This window comes from Micromonas commoda, chromosome 6 (assembly GCF_000090985.2).
Source record: "Micromonas commoda chromosome 6, complete sequence".
Classification (NCBI taxonomy): Eukaryota; Viridiplantae; Chlorophyta; class Mamiellophyceae; order Mamiellales; family Mamiellaceae; genus Micromonas; species Micromonas commoda.
In genome coordinates this window covers 838,833-856,272 of record NC_013043.1, presented here as the reverse complement: position 1 = coordinate 856,272, position 17,440 = coordinate 838,833, and the positions used below count along the sequence as shown (strand labels likewise).

Here is a 17,440-nt window from a genome sequence, read left to right as displayed (position 1 = left end):
ATTCTCGCCGACAAAATCTTCCTTGGGCTGCGCCGCGGCCGTCTTGGCGCGGATGAATGCCTCCTCCTCGCTGTTCGCCTCGGAGATGAGGCCGGGAATCATGGCAGCCGGGCCCACCGGGTAGAGAGCCTGCCACGCGCCAACGCACAGGCGAAACGTACGCGACGACTCGTCTACGCAGTACTCTGCGCACTTACCCTTGGGAGTGGGTTTCTTCCCCTTGCCGCCCTTACCGCCCTTGCTCTTAACGTCCTTCTTGGTGTCTTCCGCTTCGGCGCCACCGCCAGTCACGAACTCAACTCCGGTCTCGCCCGTGATTCCGAAAAGTGCAGATTCCTCCGAGAGCATCTGCCAGAGGCACGAGCTGCTCTTGACTTTGTGCCTGAGCAACGTCCTGTCACGGTTGTTACGTGAGCCAATGGAAATTTCCATGAGGAAAGACCACAGCGCCTTCAGGTCGTCCTTCTCCAGCAGTCGTAGGCGAGCTCCGAAATCATCCGTCCTGATGGGATCCGTAGGGATAGCCGAGTTGGAACTTTCCGCCTCCACGGCAGCTTCTGGCGTCCGAGACGACGTCCTGCCGACGGTCGCATCCGGTGAATCCGCGAGGACGCGCTCCGGCGCCCCGAGCTTTGGTCTGCGCCTTCTCAGTCCGATGCCGGCCTTCTCGTTCTCGTTAAACCTGTTTTTGATTTCGTGCAGCCTCGCAGAGATGAACTGCGCCATCGTCTGCATCAATCGCAGCGGCATCTGGCCGGCCCTCATCAGGCACCGAATCCCGAAAATGATGTCTTCAGTGAGTTTCTGCTCATCGTCTGGCACGGACCCAGAATCATTGTATGTGTGATAATCCCACGAGGGCAGCGGCGCGTGCTCTTCGACCCATTTCGCCTTCTCCTCGAGTTCCCTCAGCGCGCGATCCGCCGCTTCGCTGCCTGTGAAGCTGTGCTTAAAGTGCTTCAGGCCGTAGGGCGCGTAGGTATGTGCCGGCGTGTCCGTGTCCACGAGGAACTTGACGACCTCTTCGTAGATGTCATCGCCGTTTGGTCCACGAATGACGGGCGCGGTGACCTGGGGCACCGTACTCGGGTCAGAGATGGACTGCGAGACAGCCTCCCTGATTCTCTGCGCGCGCAACATGTTGGTAGTTTCGGCGTACTTCATGAAACGCCCCGCGGGGGTGGACCCCGGGATGTTCTTGTCGAGCTTGTCAAAGTTGCTGATCTGGTCCCTGAAAATATCGTTGTAGGACATATTGTGGCTGATGCACATCTGCTCCAGGTCCTTGTAGTCCATGTCCATATCCACAATTTGCCGGGATTGTGCTTGCATGATGCGCGACTTGAAGTTCCCCTTCTCGAGCTGCGCGTGATGTTCCACTTCGTTGAAATACTTGAGGAACTCGTCGCCGTGCCGCTTGAAACAATCCGGGAAGGGTAGGCCCTCCGCTTCGTCGGCCAGGGACATGTCGAACCGGGCGTACTCTTTTCTCTGCCTCTCTTCTTCCTCCTCGTGTTCGAGCTTCATGGCTCCGGCAAGCACCGGCAGCAGCGTGGGGTGCAACATGTGCTCCCTCAGATTATCCAGCAGCTCGGGTTCCTCCTCCAGGCGGGAGAGCGCGTCCTTCAGCAGGGCGTACCTCGCCTTTCGGTAGTCTCTGTCAAGGGGCTCGGGAAGCTCCCACTCGCGGTCGTTGTTGAGGTCCACGTGGTAGTGGTTCTGGGAAGCGATCCTTCGAAGCATCGTGGTGTCCACCAGGGGCTCGGCGAAGTCCTCCTCGTCGTCGCTGTCCGTCACCACCCCGGCGTTGACGCCGTTCCTGCTCTCCGCGCGTCGCGTCTGCCGCCGGATCGTCTCCTCCTCGATGGCATCGCGTCGGTACACCGCGCTGTCCACCGACAGCAGCGGCGCGCGGCGGCCGGCGACGACGTCGGCGATGTCCGCCGGCGTCACGGCGTTGTTTACGGCGACGACGGAGGGAAGCTCGTGATCCTTGGGAAACACGCCTCCGCCCAAACCCGTCGACTCGTCGCCTTTCCCAATCCAGCCGCAGACGTTAACGTCGTGGGGCGTCACGATGGGCAGGATCCCGTGCCTCGCGTCGCCGAGCTGGTCCCTGCTGGTCCCTGTCCCGTCCTGCGGGAAGCGTGTCTCGATGCAGGCGAACATATCCTCCGCGGTGAGGTGCTCGCCGCCCCCGCAGCAATCCTTGAAGTTGCACTTCCACCGGATCCACTTACCCGTGCTGATGTAGCCCTGTACGATGTCACGGACGATCTTGAGGTCCTCCGAGCGTCGCGGCCCATCGTATAGCTTGTCGACGAAATTCCTGAGCTCCTTGAGCGGTATGTCCGTCATGGAAAGAACCGACATGGGGTCCTTCTCAACCTCTGTCTTCCAGTACTTCCTCACAGATTCGAACTGCCTCCTGCGGAGCAGCTTCTCCTTGATCTCCCTCTCCCTCGCCGCGTTGGACTCCCTCTCAGCCTTGGTCTTCGGTTGCTTGGCAGTCACCGCGACGTCGGCAAAGTCCGCCAGCTTGGAACTCTGTTTGGCCTGGCTTTCCTCCGCGCGCGCCTTGGTCACCGCGCCCTCGACGATTGAGACAACTGACGCATCCTTCGCCCCGGGCGAGTCGGCGTTGGACTCAGCCGCCCCTGAGTTGGACTCAGCCGCCCCGGGGCTCCCACCGCCGTTCCGCGTCGACTCGTCAGCCTCAGACCCGACGCCGCTCTTGACGGTCGTCGGGGAGTCCGCGCGCTCCTTCGCGGCTTCGATCGCGGCAGCGCGGCGACGATTGGCCTCTTCCTCCCGCCTTCTCAGATCCAGGTTGACCCTGGCGTACTCCTGGTTCCTTTTGTGCTCCTCGAGCTCCTTCTGTTGCGCGATCTGCTTGATGGAGGCTTGCTTGGCGACCCGGTGGTACTGGTGGTTGTTCTCGCGTATGGTTATGAAGCTCTCGAGGCGGACGAGGTCGTCGGCCGCCTTGCCGGTCGCCCCTTCCGCCACCTCGGCTCCGGCGTTGCCGACGGCTTGCTGTTGCATGAACCGCGAGGAGTGGCGGAGGAGGTTGCAGATCTGATCGTACGATTCCTTGAGCGATCCGCGCATCGCGGCGACCAACTCCTCGGTCTTTTGGTGCCTGTTGATGTCCGGGAAGAACGGCAGCATGAGGATGTGCTCGTCGAAGGAATCGCGCGCCAGCGCCTTGGCAACCTTCAGATCCGACCTGCCCGCGCCGCTCGGGAGTTCGGCGGTGGCCAGCGTCTCGACGCGAGCCACGGCCTCGTCGCTGGGGAACGGATCGTCGTAGACCACTTCAACGAACATGAGCTTGACCAGGATCGAGTCCGGGCAAGCGTCCACGGCCGCGCTCGCGCGCTCGTGGCACTCCTTGAACAGTCTCGTGACGTTCTTGAGCGTCCTCTGCTCGAGCGCGAGCTTGTGCGAGATCCGGACGTGCCCTATGTGCGGTAAGGGGTGTCCGGGGTACTTTTTGATCAGCCGCTCCATCTCCTTGGTGCACTGCTTCGCGTTACCCTTCTTGAAGTACCCGAACGCCTTCTCGCACTCCGCCCGGACCTCCTTGTCCAGCGCCTTTGCGGCGTCGGCGGGGCTTGCCGAGGTGCCATCTTTCCCGATGGCCTTCGGCGCCGTCGCCGACGACTTACCCTTCGCCGCCGCGGATCCGCCCTTACCGCGATCCTTCCCCATGGCGCTGACCTCGCCGACCTCGTACGCACCCTAGCGCGCACTCAGACGACGGCGCCAGGCGCCTTCACCTTGTGGCGAGAAGCGCCGCTTGGGAGGATCCCTCGGTAGTTTCAGGAGTCCTCTGCCGTCTGGATTTTTTCGGAGCGGCCACGATGCGCCAGTCACGAACCCTAAAACCCGAAGCTGCTTCGGTGGGTCCGTGACTGCGGGACGTGGACGACAGGCGACGGGAATTAATGAATTACATCTTGGCACGGCATGACAATAGAACCAGTCATCCGTCTCTGAGAGTTTATGGTTGGCGTCGCGTTTAAAAACGAGACAGTCTACGAAGCTACCTAGGTCGCCCTTAACACCCATCAAACCGCCGAACCACCACCCGCACCGCCGCCGCCACCACCCCCGCCACCCACGTTGTTGTTTATCTTCACGTGAGACGGCACCACCCCGAGGATGCCGTCCACGAGCTCCCCGAGCGGCGCGAGCTCCTCGCGCCGCACCAGCCCAAACGCGGATGTGAAGTAGATGAAGTGCTTGAACAGGGTGTTGAGGTGCGCCTCCGCCCCGAGCGTGCAGATCTGCGGGAAGTGCGAGTGGTATATGTGCGCGTAGACCCTGAACAGTCTGGTGAATATCTTCCTCACCACGTCCGGAAAGTTCGAAGGGAAGTCCGCGCCCTGCGCCTGCGGGAAGAGCGCCTCGTCATCCACCTGCGACTCCACCCACGAGAGCAGGTAATCCACGTACTGCGGCGCGGTGCACGCGATGGGTTTCTTCACCTTGACGCCGTCCGCCCACCTGTACTCGTACTTGGGCCCCGCGCACATCGTCGGGCACGATCCATCGGTGCAGTACTCGGCCAACGTGGCGTAGAGCATCGATATCGCGTTGTAAAAGTCCACGGTGTTCACCGCGAGCCACTCGTTGAGATCCTCGCCGGGGGGTAGGAGCACCGCCTCTCGCAGGTTCCCGCTACCCAGGGTGGCGTCGATGTGCTGCTTGAGCGCGGCGCCCTTGGAACCGACCGGCGCATTCTTCTTCGGCCTGCGCGTCCGATGGGTGCGTGAAAGGTCAAACGCGGAGCGGGGGGTGCCAGAAAAGAGGAATAAAATCGGGCGGGGAGCGACGGGCGAAGTTCGCCGGTAGGGTCGAGAACGACAAACGCACCGGAAGGTGGCGCGAGAATTCGACGATGAGCTCGGCCAGAACATGGAGACGGCCTACCCTGTCGACGCTACCGCCCCTCGCCTCCGCGCGACGAGCGTTGTGCTCACGAAAAGCAAAAGCCGGAAACGTAAACGTGATTTTATTCGCCGCGAGATTACTTCTCCGGCTTTCCGTCAGAGACCGCCTCTCCTAGCTACAAGCCCTCTTCACACCAAGATGAACCCCTCCCGCCACGACGGTCGCGCCCTCGGCGGCATTCCCCCCATCCTCATCGAAAACCCACTCACCGGACCCCACGTCCCGCCCGGGGTGCCGCACAGCGTCCACAGCTGTTGCGCCGCCACCATCGCGAGCGTCACCGCGACGGCTATCATCACGCCGACGACCAACGACCACGCCCCGTCGCCGAGCGCCCGCGCCCACGCCCTCGCCGCGACCGCCACCGACCCGCGCTCCACCGCCAGCCACCCGCTCCCGGGAGACGACCACCCGCTACTATCGCCGCCGCTCGGGGCGATAGTAGCGACGTGGCGCGCCACGTGTCGCGTCTGTGGGGGCTTGGACTCGGGCGTGTACTCGACGCGAAATTCGTACGAACCGAGCGGCGCAACCGAGTGGTGCTTACTCGCGACGGACGCGTCGGAGTTGGCGGATGACGGCGAGCCCTCGTCCATGGCGCTGTCACCTAAGCGTCCCCTCGGCGCGGTGCCCGGGGCGGCGCGTGTGGCGGTGGGAAACGAACCGTCGCGTTCCGAGTCGTGATCCGAGTCGCCGTCCCAATCCGACTCGACCCGTCGCGACGCGCTCACGCACTCCACGGTCACCTTCCCGGGCCTGAGCGCGGATGGCAAGTCGTCGTCGTCGCATGAACCGTCGTCGTCGTCAGCGTTTGTTCCCGCTCGCTGCTGCTTCTGCACGCGCTCCAACGCCGCGTGCAGACGCGAGACCTCCGCGTTGAGAGCCGCGGCGGTGGCCTCGGCGGCGAGCCGACCAGACGCCTCCGCCTTTAACGCTCGCCTCAGCCGCCGCGCCGTCTTGTCCCGCTCGGCTTCGGCGTCGCGGAGGCACGCCTCGCCCTCCGCCACAGTCTGCTCCAGCTCCATGAGCCTCGCGCGGAGCGTTCCCCGTTCCCGTTCGAGGCTGGCCACCGCCGCTTGCTTCTCCTGGAGCGCGTTGCGAAGCCACTCGTCATTCTCCGCGGCGCGCTCGTGCTCCTGCTCCAGCCTGCGGATCTCGCGTTCGAGCGCCGCGTTGACCGCTCGCATCTCCGCGTCGCACGATGCGTCACCCTGGAGCTCCGCGATGCGCTCCTCCAGGTGCAAACACCGTTGCCTGAGCGTTTCCTTTTCCCTGCTCGCCAGCCTCGCGCACTTGGCGAGCGCGAGCTGCGAGCGCCTCCTCTGGGCGGTCGCGGATGGGGTCGTCGCGAACGCCGAGGAGACAACGCCGGGGGTGGCCCCCGGGCGCTTGGTGACGGAGTACTGCCCGCACGAGAACCCAGAATCGTCGTCGGAAGAGTCGGAATCGCACAGCGTCGCCCCGCGCCTGGCGGCGCCTTGGCTCGCAGGGGTGCGCACCGGGGTGGTCATGTCGCGTCTCGAGATGTCGTCTTCGAAACGTCCCGTCGCGTCGAAGCGCCGAGGACGCGACGTCGCCGTGGGGCGCGGCGTTGGAGCGGCTCCGGGGCTCGCCGGCGACTCACACGGGCGGTACTGATCGTGCGCGAGGGTCGATACGGCCGAAAAAGGCGCCGAAGACCTCGCCCGCGCGCGCGTCGACGCAGTGAGGTCCGCGGCAAGTGTCCCCCGAGAAAAACGTTCCCCTCGCGGGCGGTGGTGCACCTTTTTGGATTTCATCAATCGGGCTGCGGGGAAGCAAACGACGGTCTGTGAATGGTGAAATTTCCCGCGACTCCTGATTGGACCACGACGATTGAGCCACCATTCGGGAGATATCTCACATTCTTCATGTCGACGCTCGCCGCGCGCGTGCCGGCGACGGCGGCGAGTCCCCGCGGGGTCTCGCCGTCCGCGGTTGCCGCGCGAGGAAGAAACGTTCCCTTCGCGCCCGCCCGCCCGCGTCGATCGTCGGTCGTCACTCGCGCGTTGACCCCCGAGGAGGAGCGCAGGTACTTCGTCCTCGGCGTGTCGCCCGGCGCGTCCCAGGAGGCTGTCAAGCGCGCGTACAAGAGGATGGCCAAGATGCACCACCCCGACGTCAACCGAGAGGACCCTCTGGCGCCCGCGAAATTCGCGGAGATCAACGAGGCCTATCACGCGCTGTGCGCCGAGCGGGGCAACCTGTCGAACGTGGGCACCGAGGAGTGGAAGGAGAAGTGGAGCGCGCAGCTCCGGCAGATGAAGGACGTGGAGGCGGGCAAGGCGAGGGTGAACGTCCGCAGGCGTCGAGTCGTGCGGAAGACCGTGCTGGACGAGACGATGGAGAAGGAGCGCGATCGGCTGGAGGATATCATGCGGGAGAGCGAGGCGGCGGACGGCGACGACGCGTGGCTCGAGGACGAGGTCCCGGACGAGGTCAGGCGAGCCGCCGCGGCCAAGGCGGTGGCGTCGCAGCTCGGCGGGTTGCGGGATCGGACGCGGCGGCGGCGGCAGGTGGTCCCGCCGCAGAAGAACAAGTTCAAGGAGCCGTTCGAGGACGTGTCGCCGACCGCGCACGACGACGAGTGGAACCACTCGGTGCAGTGAGGTCGTTGGCACTGCGCGTCCGAATGGATCGATTTGATTAAACTACATTACACACGTGTTGAATATAGAGCGTCGAGACGGAAACGCCACCCGTCGTCGATCACCCCAGGTAGGAGAACTTGAACTGCGCGAAGATCTGCGCGTTGTTCTTGACCCCAGCCAGGTGGAACATGTCCGACAGCTCCATGTCCCGCGTTATTTTCCGCATGTCCACCACGCACTCCCCGAGAAACTCCCCGCGCTCCCCGCCGTCGCAGAGCGTCAGCGAAACCGCGTCGCGATCCGACACGTTGAAGAAGAGAAAAGTCTCGTCCCACAGCGGCTTGTTGGTCGGGTCCACGGGCGCCGCGGTGACGAACTTTTGGCCCGAGATCTGCGCCACGCACACGGGTTGCGGCTGCTTGGCGTTGTCCGCCTTGCGCACGTTCACCGCGCGGTTGACGGTGACCCGCAGGATCCCGACGCGCCCCTCGCGGTTGCCCGCCACCGTCTCCTCCTCCTCCTCCTCCTCGTCTTCTTCTACGCCCGAGGCAGTCTTCGCGCCCGGGCTCGCGACTGAGGTTATCCCGGCGAGGCTCGTCCGGCGGGACTTGCCAGAGCCCATGGGCACGTACTCGAGGTCGATCGCGACGGTCGGGGTGTTGGGCCTGGGCTCCGGAAGCTTCGCCTTTGCGAGCTGCTCGAGCCGCAGCCTCGCGAGCTTTTCGCGATGATTTTTCATCGCGAGGGCGTACTCCTTGTTCAGCCTCTCGATGTCCGCGGCGGTGGCACGCTTGGGCGGGACCGGGGGTTCGGGCTCGGGCTCTTGGAACGGTGTTGGGTCCTCGATGGGCAGGTGCAGGTTCGCGGTTTTCCCCTCGCGACTCGGATCGCACAAGAGCCGCATCGGTATCTCGCACCGACCGAGCTCGCGCATGTTCATGGTGAGCAAGACGCAGTGGAGGGTGGACTCGGGATTGGCCAGGAAGTAGTGCAACTCGTCCCACGTGGGCTCGTCCCTCGACTTGGACATGAGCATCACCTTACGCTGCTCGCGGGTGTACAGCCGGACCTGGTACCGCTCGCCCCCGAACCCGATCAGCTTACTCCCGGGCAGCACCAGCCCGGTGGCCTTGCCGTCTTTTCGCCGCTTCTGCATGTTGTAGCCGCCGCGGACGCGAACTTTGATCATCCCCGTCGCGGGGGGTTCCAGACCGCTGTTGTCCATGATGGGGATGATCATGCGCGAGGGATACACGAACATCGGGCCGAGGATCTTGCGAAGGATCCAGGGCAGGAGGACGTCCATCGCGGGAAGCGCCATGAGGTCGACGCCCGGCGGGACGACGGCGGCGAGGTCGAGGTGGTCCGGCATGCCGAGGAGGCTCACCTCCAGCCCGCCGAGGCACGGCAGCTCGTCGACGAGCGGGGTGAAATGGACGCGAACCGCCGCGACGAGTTGCACGTCGCTGAGTCGAACCGGCACCCGCACGCCGAAGACGTACGCCGCGAGCACGAAGTCGGCGCCCGACGCCCACTGCAGCTCCAGCTCGAGGACGACGTCGTCGGAGCTGCTGCCGAGCACCTTCACGCCGCCGATGGTGGGCGGGGTGGGACCAAGCGTGAGCTTCTCGAAGCCTATCCAGTGCACTATATTCCTCGGGACGAGATCACGCAGGATGGGCTCCACGCTGTCGCGAACAACCTCGCAGACCGACGTGTCGACGTGCGGCCAGAGCGCGTCGAGCACGCGATTGAGGAACGCCGCTCGGTTCCAATCGGGATCGCGAGCCCACCGGGGGATGTGCTTGAGCGCGGTCTCGATGACGTCGGGGGGCAGCGGGTTCGGGATGTCCTTACGGCGTGATTTGACCGCTTCCGCCGCGACTTTACGCGCGGACTCTCGTTCCGACCTCGCCACGGCCCGTCGCCAGTGCCTGACGATCACGGTACCGACGAAGAGCCCCACGCACCAGCCGAAGATCGCCACGCTGGCCGCCGCCTTGAAGTCGTTCAGGAAGCCGAACAGCCCCCGGAGGACGGTGGCGACGACGGACCATACCGCGCCGAACGCGCCGGTGACGATGCCCAGCGCACTCATGGCTGAAACCCGCGCGATGGGCTATGCCACGGTGTCGATCGAGACGGCGTTAAATCGCGCCAGATACGGCTTCGTGCTGAGCTGGAAGCGTTGCCAAAACTCACGACAGTACAGATGGCCTGCGCGCAGCTGCTCGCCGTCCCGACCGGCCCTCGAGGTTCGCCCGTCTCGGTCGTCTCGTGGATGAAGGGCAACAAGAAGCAGCCGCGGGAGGCCAAGGCGTCGTTCGAGGTCGTAGCCCGCGGGACCGTGCCCCCGCTTCGCCCGGCGGAGGCACGCGCCGCATCTCCCGAGACCGCCGCCGACGACGGTTTTGACGGACCAGCCTCGAAGCGCGCCAGGATCCATGACCTTCCTGGATGGAACCTCGCGGCGGTGACTTTCGAGGTTTTCCCGGATCGCTTCGCGACCCTGCCCGCCGCGAAGAAGTCCGTGAGGCGCGGGGAGGTCCGAGTCTCCGGCGAGATCAGGAGGGGCGACTACAGGCCAATGCCCGGCGAGGACATCGCCATCGTCGCGCGGGTCTCGTCTGGGAAACCCCTCGACGTATCGGACCTCCCCGAGGACCTTCCTAGGCTCGAGGTGGCGCATGAAGACGCGCACTTCGCCGTGGTGGTCAAACCCGAGGGCGTGAACACCGTCGGGGACGCCCGCGGCGGGTGGACCGCCGAGCGCATGCTCCCATATTTTTTAGCCCCGACAATCGGCGTCGAGGGCGCGCTGGTTCGTCCCAGGCCCGTGCACAGGCTCGACGCCCTTACGAGCGGGCTCCTCGTCGTCGCCAAGACGAGGCTCGCGGCGACGTCGCTGTCGGAGGCGTTCGCGTCGAGGAGGGTGACGAAGAGGTATCGCGCCGTGCTGTGCGGAACGCCGGCGGAGCCCGAAGTACTCGTTGACGATGACGACGATGACGAGAACGACAGAGCCGGAGCCGCGGCGTTGAAACTCGGGGTGATCGACGCCCCGATGGAGGGGAAGCAGTGCGTGAGTCACTGGCGGGTGGTGAGGGACGCCCCGGACGCGTCGATGAGGCACGGGCGACTCACGCTGGTGGACATGTGGCCGAAGACTGGCCGGACGCACCAGCTTCGCAGGCACGCGGCGGGCGCGCTGGGCTGTCCGATACTGGGCGACGCGAGGTATAACCCGAAGCACTCGCCCGAGGACGACGTCGACGGTCTGTTCCTGCGAGCGGTGGAGGTGACGCTGCCGCCGAGCGCGACGCCGTGGAGGTTCGGGGACGGGAACGCGGCGGACGACGGCGATAGAACCAAGTACCTTCGCGTGAAGGTGGACGACCCGGCGAAGTTCAGCGCTCGCGTCCCTTAGGCATAGCGGGCGATGGACGACGCCGCATCTTAGCTCGATGTAATAGCGCATTAGCTTTTAGATGGACGCGCGACCGAGGTTCAACGTGGAGAAGGACACTTTCCGAGCACCGGTGGGTTCCTCGGACGCGACAACGTTGGCGGTTCCAAGGGGCGAAAGCGCCCCTTTTTGCCCAGTCTTGCCTCACTCCACGACACGCACGACACGCACGACACCATGCGGCGCATCTTCGTTCCCTCCGTCGCCGCGCTCATCCTCGCCGCCGCGGTCCTCCTCGCGCTCCCCGTCCCTTCCGCGGCTGAGTGCGCGCGCTTCTGCGCGCAGATACCCCCTGAAGAACTCGAGACAGCCGAGCTGACCAGGTGCGACACCTGCGGGGAAGACTTGGAGTACGATGGGTCTCCTTGCGTTGATCCTCCCTGCTGCGCCGGCTGGTGCGAGTGGGTCCCTTTAAAGGTTCAACCACTGGTGTCTCGATGCGAGGACTGCCCAATTCCAGACGAAGAGGAAGAGAGCCGGTCCAGAGGTTGCCTCAAGCCAAGCTGGTGTGGCTTTATTCCGAGGAACGTGCAAGAATTGGTCGGTCCTTGCAGCACCCGCTGCTAATCTCCCGCTGCTGATGACGAAAAACTCTCCTTCTGCGAGTGATTTGATCTGAGTACTGCCTCACTCTAAGTCATACACGAGGTCGTCGCGAAGAATGAGCAACTGCGGAAAAGTTCGCAGTTGCTTACCGTCTCTGGGACGACCTTCAATGACGACCTCGTGCAGGACCCGAGTCTCTTGATCAAATCTCTCGCAGACGCCGAGCAACCTCAGCCTGTTTGTAATCGAACGTCCACGTCGCGTCTTTTATCGTTTTCTGTTACAAATAAATCTTAAGCTACACCGCGAGCTTTCTGCGCTGTTCAAGACACAGTAGTGCGAAATAAATTTGGTAAACCCGTTACCGACCCCGGGGGCACCAACTACTCCGTCATCTGATCGGAGTCCTCGATACCCGCCATCGGGTGAGGCGCCACCGGGCTGCTCATGCTCGGCGACCTGTACCCAGCCGGGGACATCTCCCCCTCGTACATGCTGTCCACACCGGACTCCCCGCTGTATATGAACTCCCGAACCCGTCCCCAACCCCGCTTGAACGTGTGGTGAATCCTGTGCGAGAACGAGTTCGCGCGCAAGTCGTCCTGCGAATTCTCCTCCGAGTTGTAGCGCATCGCCGACGCGTTCGCGAGCGCCCTCTGCTGCGGGTCGCTCCTCGCTCGGTGGTAGTTTTGGTGCGGTTCGAACCGTCCCGGAGGTCCCTGACCGAAAACCTCCGCCACTTCGCCGGGCCCATGCCCCTGACGATGACCGCCGCCGAGCCCCGCCCCACCAACCGCCAAACCCGCGGGCGACGAAGACGCCGAGTACGACAAGAGGTCGGTACTCGCCGGGTTCCTCAGGCCAAACACCTCGGGCTGCTCGCCGGGCTCATCCTCCGACAGCATGACCGACGGTTCGTTCTCCAGCACGTCCCTCAGGTTGCTCTGCATCGACGTGCGACGCCGGCGCGCCGGCTCGGGGCTCGGCTCGCTCGATTGCGTGTGCGCGACGATCCAGGGGTGGCGCAGCATCTGCTCGGCGGAGATCCGCGTGCCCGGGTTGAGGTCCAGGGCGCGCGCGATAAAGTCTGCAGCCTCGGGGGTGAACCTGCCCGGGAGGTGGTACTTTCCCGTGAGGATCCGCGCGTACACCTCCTCCGTCCCGCCCCCTTCAAACGGCGCGGCGCCCACGAGGCACTCGTACGCGAGCACCCCGATGGCCCAGCAGTCAACCTCCGGGCCGTACCCGCTCCTGTTCTCTGCCCGTAACCTTTCCCTCATGGCCTTATCGCACCGCACAATCTCGGGCGCCATGTAGTCCGTGGTTCCCAGTCGGGTCTTGCACTGGTTTTGCGTGAAGTCCATGGCGAACCCAAAGTCCGTCACCTTGCACGCCGCGTCGACGTCGCTCACGAGCAGATTCTCGGGCTTGATGTCCCTGTGCGTGATGCCCCTGGCGTGGAGGTACGCCACCGCGGACGCGACGGGTTGGATGACCTGCCTGCACGTCTGAGCCTCCGAGAACGTCCCGCCGCTCTTGTTCATCAGCGCGAACACGTCGCCGCCCCGCGCGTACTCGTGAAGCAGGTAGATGTTTCCGCGCTCATCCTCGAAGGACCCGTAGAATGGAACCACGGAGGGGTGCGCCAGTTTGGCGTGGATGCTCACCTCGCGCTTGATCTGCGCCAGCGAGAAGGCATCCAGCCTGTCCCTCAGGTAACACTTCAGCGCGAGTTCCATGCCCGTGCTCTTGTGCATCGCGTGGTACACCGCGCTGAGCCGGCTCGCGCCCACCCGCTCGCCCATACGAAAATCGGAGAGCGACCACGTGCGGCCGCTGGGGAAGGACGCGAGTCTTTGGGTTTGGGTCATCGACAGCTCCGAACCTTGCCCGTGATGCCGCGGCTCGGTCGCGAACCCGAGAGAGAGCCCCCCAACCTGCGAGTTCGCGCGCCCCACAAAAAGCCCCTTTTTTGCCGCTTCGTGGCTGCTGCGCGCCCCCGGGTCGACCGCCAGCACGTTGCGCTCGACGCTCGAGACGGAGTCGTGGCGCTGCGCCTGCGAATCTTCGTCGCAAACCCTGCCCATCCTTACCTCCGGCTCCACGCCAGCCTCATCGGGCTCGTACACGGGCGGCGCCATCGGCGAGCCCCGCCGTCGCTCGCTCGGAGTTGTGACGTCCGTTCCCAGCCGTGTGGACAAAAAAAACGTGAGTCATCCCGACGGTCATCCGATTGCGACCGTAGAATTGGCTGAAGACCAGTCAGAAGATTTGGTTTTTTGGCGGGGTTGCCCACTTGCTTGAAAAAAGTGGTTCGGGCCACGCCACATGACCTAACATGATGACATGAACTTTCAGACGACGCAAAAAGCCGGCATCCTGCGGTCGAACCAAAGCAAAACTTTTTCCCGCATTCACTCGGGACTCGCCACCGGGGACCGGCGAGGCGCCCACCGGATTCCATGGCGGAAGAAGGCCATGGCACGTCGTCCTCTAAGAAGCGTCGCATCGAGTCCTTGGAGAAGCGCATCAAGGGCGGCGGCGGGCTCATGGGCCTCAGTGCGCTCTCGGCGAGGACGACGAAGAAGCAACAACCAACGCATCAGCATCGGCGTCGGCCCGACAAGGTCGAGGGGGGCGGCGCGGGCCCGGGAGGAGCGGGGTTCGGATCGAACGGAGGCCGGGGTTTTGGCTCGGGAGGTGGAGGAGGCGCGAAACGCGCGGGCGGACCCGCGGACGCGAAGCCCCGCGCGCCGGAGCGTTCCGATCCCTCGCGGCTCAGATTCGGCGCCGACGCGTCGACGTCCAGGGGCTCCGACGGCGGACCGGACGCCGCGTGGTACGCCCCCATAGGCTCCAGAACCCGCGCGGGCGTGATGTCGTCCGCGCACGCCCGCGCGTTTCCCCGAAATCTCCTCCCGACGAGCGACTCCCGAGGCGACGACGACGGATCGAGCGGAGGCGACGCCTCGGACGCGGCGACGAGGCGCGCGTGGATCCAGCAGCACCTCCGCGACCTCGTCGCCACCAACCCGAAGGCGGGCGCCGACGCCGAGGCCGTCATAACCTCCAAGACCAAGGACAAGGCGCTCCTCCTGGACAGCGCCAACGGGGCGTTCAGCGTCGACGAGGTGAGAGCCGCGAGGGCGAGACGATTGGCGCGCGCGGGGCGGGACGCGAGGCTCGTCGGAGCCGCCGCGCGACGCCGCCGATGCGGCCGCGCCGTCGTTCCGGTGCACAAGGCGAGGTGGGAGACGTTCCTTCCCCTACACGAGCTGTGGCGCGCGTACGTCGCGGGTCTTCTGCAGGGGGGCTCTTCCGGAGGGACCGCGGGGGGCGAGAGAGAGGCAAAAGGCGAGAGAGAGGCGGAGCGTCGGCTCAGGTCGGCGGAGTTGGTCGGCGCGGCGGTGACGGTGTCGGCGTGTGAGAGGCCGTCGCTGTGCGGGACGCGCGGGATCGTCGCGCGGGACAGCGCGAGGTGCGTGGTGCTGGTGACGCGCGGGGACGAGCTGGTGACGGTGCCGAAGAAGGGCGCGAGGTTCGAGGTGGAGGCGGAGGTGCCGAGGGAGAGGGTCGGCGGGTCGGGTGGAGGCGGAGGCGGGGTCGAGGGGAGGATCGTTCGAGTCTCGCTGGACGGCGATTCGCTGGTGCGATCGTGACGGAGCCGGGGGCGGGTACCAGGCGGTCGATTCTTGCTTGGGGATGGTCATGATCACGCCGCGCTCCAAACATGGGCCGAAATTGTTTGCTCACCAGTCCCGCCTCGCCGGTTCGCTCAGAACTGAAGCCGCGGACTTTTACCGTTTGGTCACCACTTCCGTCCCGCGTGTATGCTGCAGGGCGCGCTCGTCGGCCTCGCGGCCAAGGCCAAGGCTGCGTCCGCGAAGGTCGGCGACGTGGTGGGCGATTTCCTAGACAACTCCGTCGACAACCCGCTGTACGAGGACGACGAGGACGCGGAGTGGAGCGAGGATGGGGACGATGAAGATGAAGATCTGGACGGCACGGACGACGGGATCGACTCGCCCGCGCCGGCGCCCTCGCAGAGCTCGGCGCTCGCGCAGCTGAGGGCGAGGCTCGCCGCGGAACGCGCCAAGAAGGCGGGGGACGCGTCAGAGGCGCGTGCCAAGCCGTCATCCTCCGCGACGAGCGGCCTCATGCCCGCCGAGCCCGGAAGCCTGCGGCCGTACGTCCCGAACGGAAGCCTACCCCCGGCTCCTCCGACCCCCGTCGCTCCCCAATCGACGACCGCGCCGCCGCCGCCGCCGCCGCAACCTGAGGTTACCACCCCGACGATGACTCCGGTTCGGCCGCCCCAGCCCCCGCGCGCCGCCGCCGCCGCCTCCCCCACCTCGGGCGTCGTCGGGGCCGTTCCGAGCGTCGTTCCAACCTCCCCGGGCGGCACGCCGATCGCGGCGTCCATGTCCGCTTTGGAGCAACGCGCCAGGGCGGCCGAGGAGGAGACCGCGCGGCTCCGGCGTCGGATCGACGCCGACGCCAGGGCGGCCGAGACGGAGAAGCAGCGCGCGGTCGCCGCGGCGGTGGCCGAGGCCATGGAGCGTGAGCAGCGGAAGGCGGCGGCGATGATGGAGGCGATGGTGGAGGCGGACGGAGCCGCGTCCGCCGCTCACGACGCGGCGACGATCGGAGCCCTCAGGGAGGAGCTTCGCGCGGTGCGAGCCGCGGCGGGCGATGTGGAGGCGACGTGGGCGGGTAGGTTGGAAGAGGCAGCGGCGGAGGAGGAGGAGCTCCGACGGCGGTTGACTCGAGCCGAGGAGCGCGCGACGGCGGCGGAGGCCGAGGCTGCCGCGGCCAGAGCCGGCGAGGACGACAACGGCGCGGAGGCTGAGGAGCTCCGCGACGCGCTCGCGCGGGAGCGCGCCCGCGCGCGAGGGGAGATCGAGGCGCGGGACGCGGAGATTGAGAAGAATCAGAAGGAGCTCGTTCGACTGCGCCACCACCTGCTCGAGCTCGAGGAGGAGGACGACGCGAAGGTCGAGGAGGCCGAGCTCAACGCGACGGCGCTGGTCAGAGAACGCGAGGAGGAGCACGCGGCGTTGGTGAACGAGCTCACCGCGCGATTAGCCGCGTCAGAGAGGGAGCTGGAGGTGATGCGCGTCGCCGTCGACGCCAAGGATCGCGAGCTGGCCAACCTGCAGGTGGCGATGGACATCTTCAACACGGACGAGGAGGCGCGGGGGCGTTTGAGTTTGGAGGCCCAGGCGCTGCGGGAGAAGAACGCGCACCTCGCCGCGGAGCTCGTCGTGGCCAAGGAGCAGGTCACCGCGGCGAACGAGCGAGCGAGCGGGGCTGAGCGCGACGCGAGAGCCGAAAAGGAAAGAGCGGACGCCGCCGCCGCCGAGACGCAGCGCGCGATCGGCGAGGCGGGCAAGGCGAGGCAGGCGCTGCAGCAGAGCATGCAGCAGGCGAAGCACCTGATGGACTCGTCGACGGAGCTTCTGGACAAGAGGATCGTGTCCAAGCTGCTCTTGACGTACTTTGAGCGGGAGCAATCGCCCGACGTCCTCGAGCTCATGGCCAGGATGCTGAACATGAGCGAGGACGAGAAGTCGAAGATGGGGCTGGGCGAGCGGGCGGCTGCAAAGCCGGGTCTGATTCGGTCGGTGGCCACAGCGCCCGTGCGGGTGGCGTTCGGCGCTCTCGGTTTCGCGGGGACGGTGGCAAAGACGGCGCTGCAGACGCCGGTGCACGTGGCGAGGGCGCTCACTCCGGAGGAGGAGAAACAGACCGTGGCGGACCAGTGGGTAGAGTTTTTGCTGTCCCAGATGGACGCGGCCGACGAGGACGAGATCGCCGGCAAGAAGTTCAAAGTGCAGCCAATCGCAGCCCCGGCCACGCC

General features: G+C 65.6%; 7 protein-coding genes across 7 annotated transcripts; 4 read left to right on the top strand and 3 right to left on the bottom strand.

Annotated features, from left to right (window-relative positions):
• Positions 1–4,073: 4,073 nt before the first annotated feature.
• Positions 4,074–4,925, bottom strand: MICPUN_83121 (predicted protein; the record flags this gene model as incomplete). The annotated part of the gene is made up of 1 exon (XM_002502875.1): positions 4,074–4,925. One exon carries the CDS (start codon positions 4,923–4,925, stop codon positions 4,074–4,076), a length of 852 nt encoding a protein of 283 aa, XP_002502921.1.
• Positions 4,926–6,848: 1,923 nt separating this feature from the next.
• MICPUN_59428 (predicted protein) lies at positions 6,849–7,586 on the top strand (the record flags this gene model as incomplete). Its single annotated transcript, XM_002503233.1, has 1 exon — positions 6,849–7,586. One exon carries the CDS (start codon positions 6,849–6,851, stop codon positions 7,584–7,586), a length of 738 nt encoding a protein of 245 aa, XP_002503279.1.
• Positions 7,587–7,686: 100 nt separating this feature from the next.
• MICPUN_105740 (predicted protein) lies at positions 7,687–9,666 on the bottom strand (the record flags this gene model as incomplete). The annotated part of the gene is made up of 1 exon (XM_002502874.1): positions 7,687–9,666. The coding sequence occupies one exon, from the start codon at positions 9,664–9,666 to the stop codon at positions 7,687–7,689; it is 1,980 nt and encodes a 659-aa protein (XP_002502920.1).
• Positions 9,667–10,155: 489 nt separating this feature from the next.
• Positions 10,156–10,995, top strand: MICPUN_101067 (predicted protein; the record flags this gene model as incomplete). The annotated part of the gene is made up of 1 exon (XM_002503232.1): positions 10,156–10,995. One exon carries the CDS (start codon positions 10,156–10,158, stop codon positions 10,993–10,995), a length of 840 nt encoding a protein of 279 aa, XP_002503278.1.
• Positions 10,996–11,211: 216 nt separating this feature from the next.
• On the top strand, positions 11,212–11,601 carry MICPUN_59425 (predicted protein; the record flags this gene model as incomplete). The annotated part of the gene is made up of 1 exon (XM_002503231.1): positions 11,212–11,601. One exon carries the CDS (start codon positions 11,212–11,214, stop codon positions 11,599–11,601), a length of 390 nt encoding a protein of 129 aa, XP_002503277.1.
• Positions 11,602–11,963: 362 nt separating this feature from the next.
• Positions 11,964–13,451, bottom strand: ALK1 (CALK protein; the record flags this gene model as incomplete). Its single annotated transcript, XM_002502873.1, has 1 exon — positions 11,964–13,451. The coding sequence occupies one exon, from the start codon at positions 13,449–13,451 to the stop codon at positions 11,964–11,966; it is 1,488 nt and encodes a 495-aa protein (XP_002502919.1).
• A 1,959-nt stretch (positions 13,452–15,410) lies between these two features.
• On the top strand, positions 15,411–17,349 carry MICPUN_59422 (hypothetical protein; the record flags this gene model as incomplete). Its single annotated transcript, XM_002503230.1, has 2 exons — positions 15,411–17,244; positions 17,300–17,349. The coding sequence occupies 2 exons, from the start codon at positions 15,411–15,413 to the stop codon at positions 17,347–17,349; spliced, it is 1,884 nt and encodes a 627-aa protein (XP_002503276.1).
• Positions 17,350–17,440: the final 91 nt, after the last annotated feature.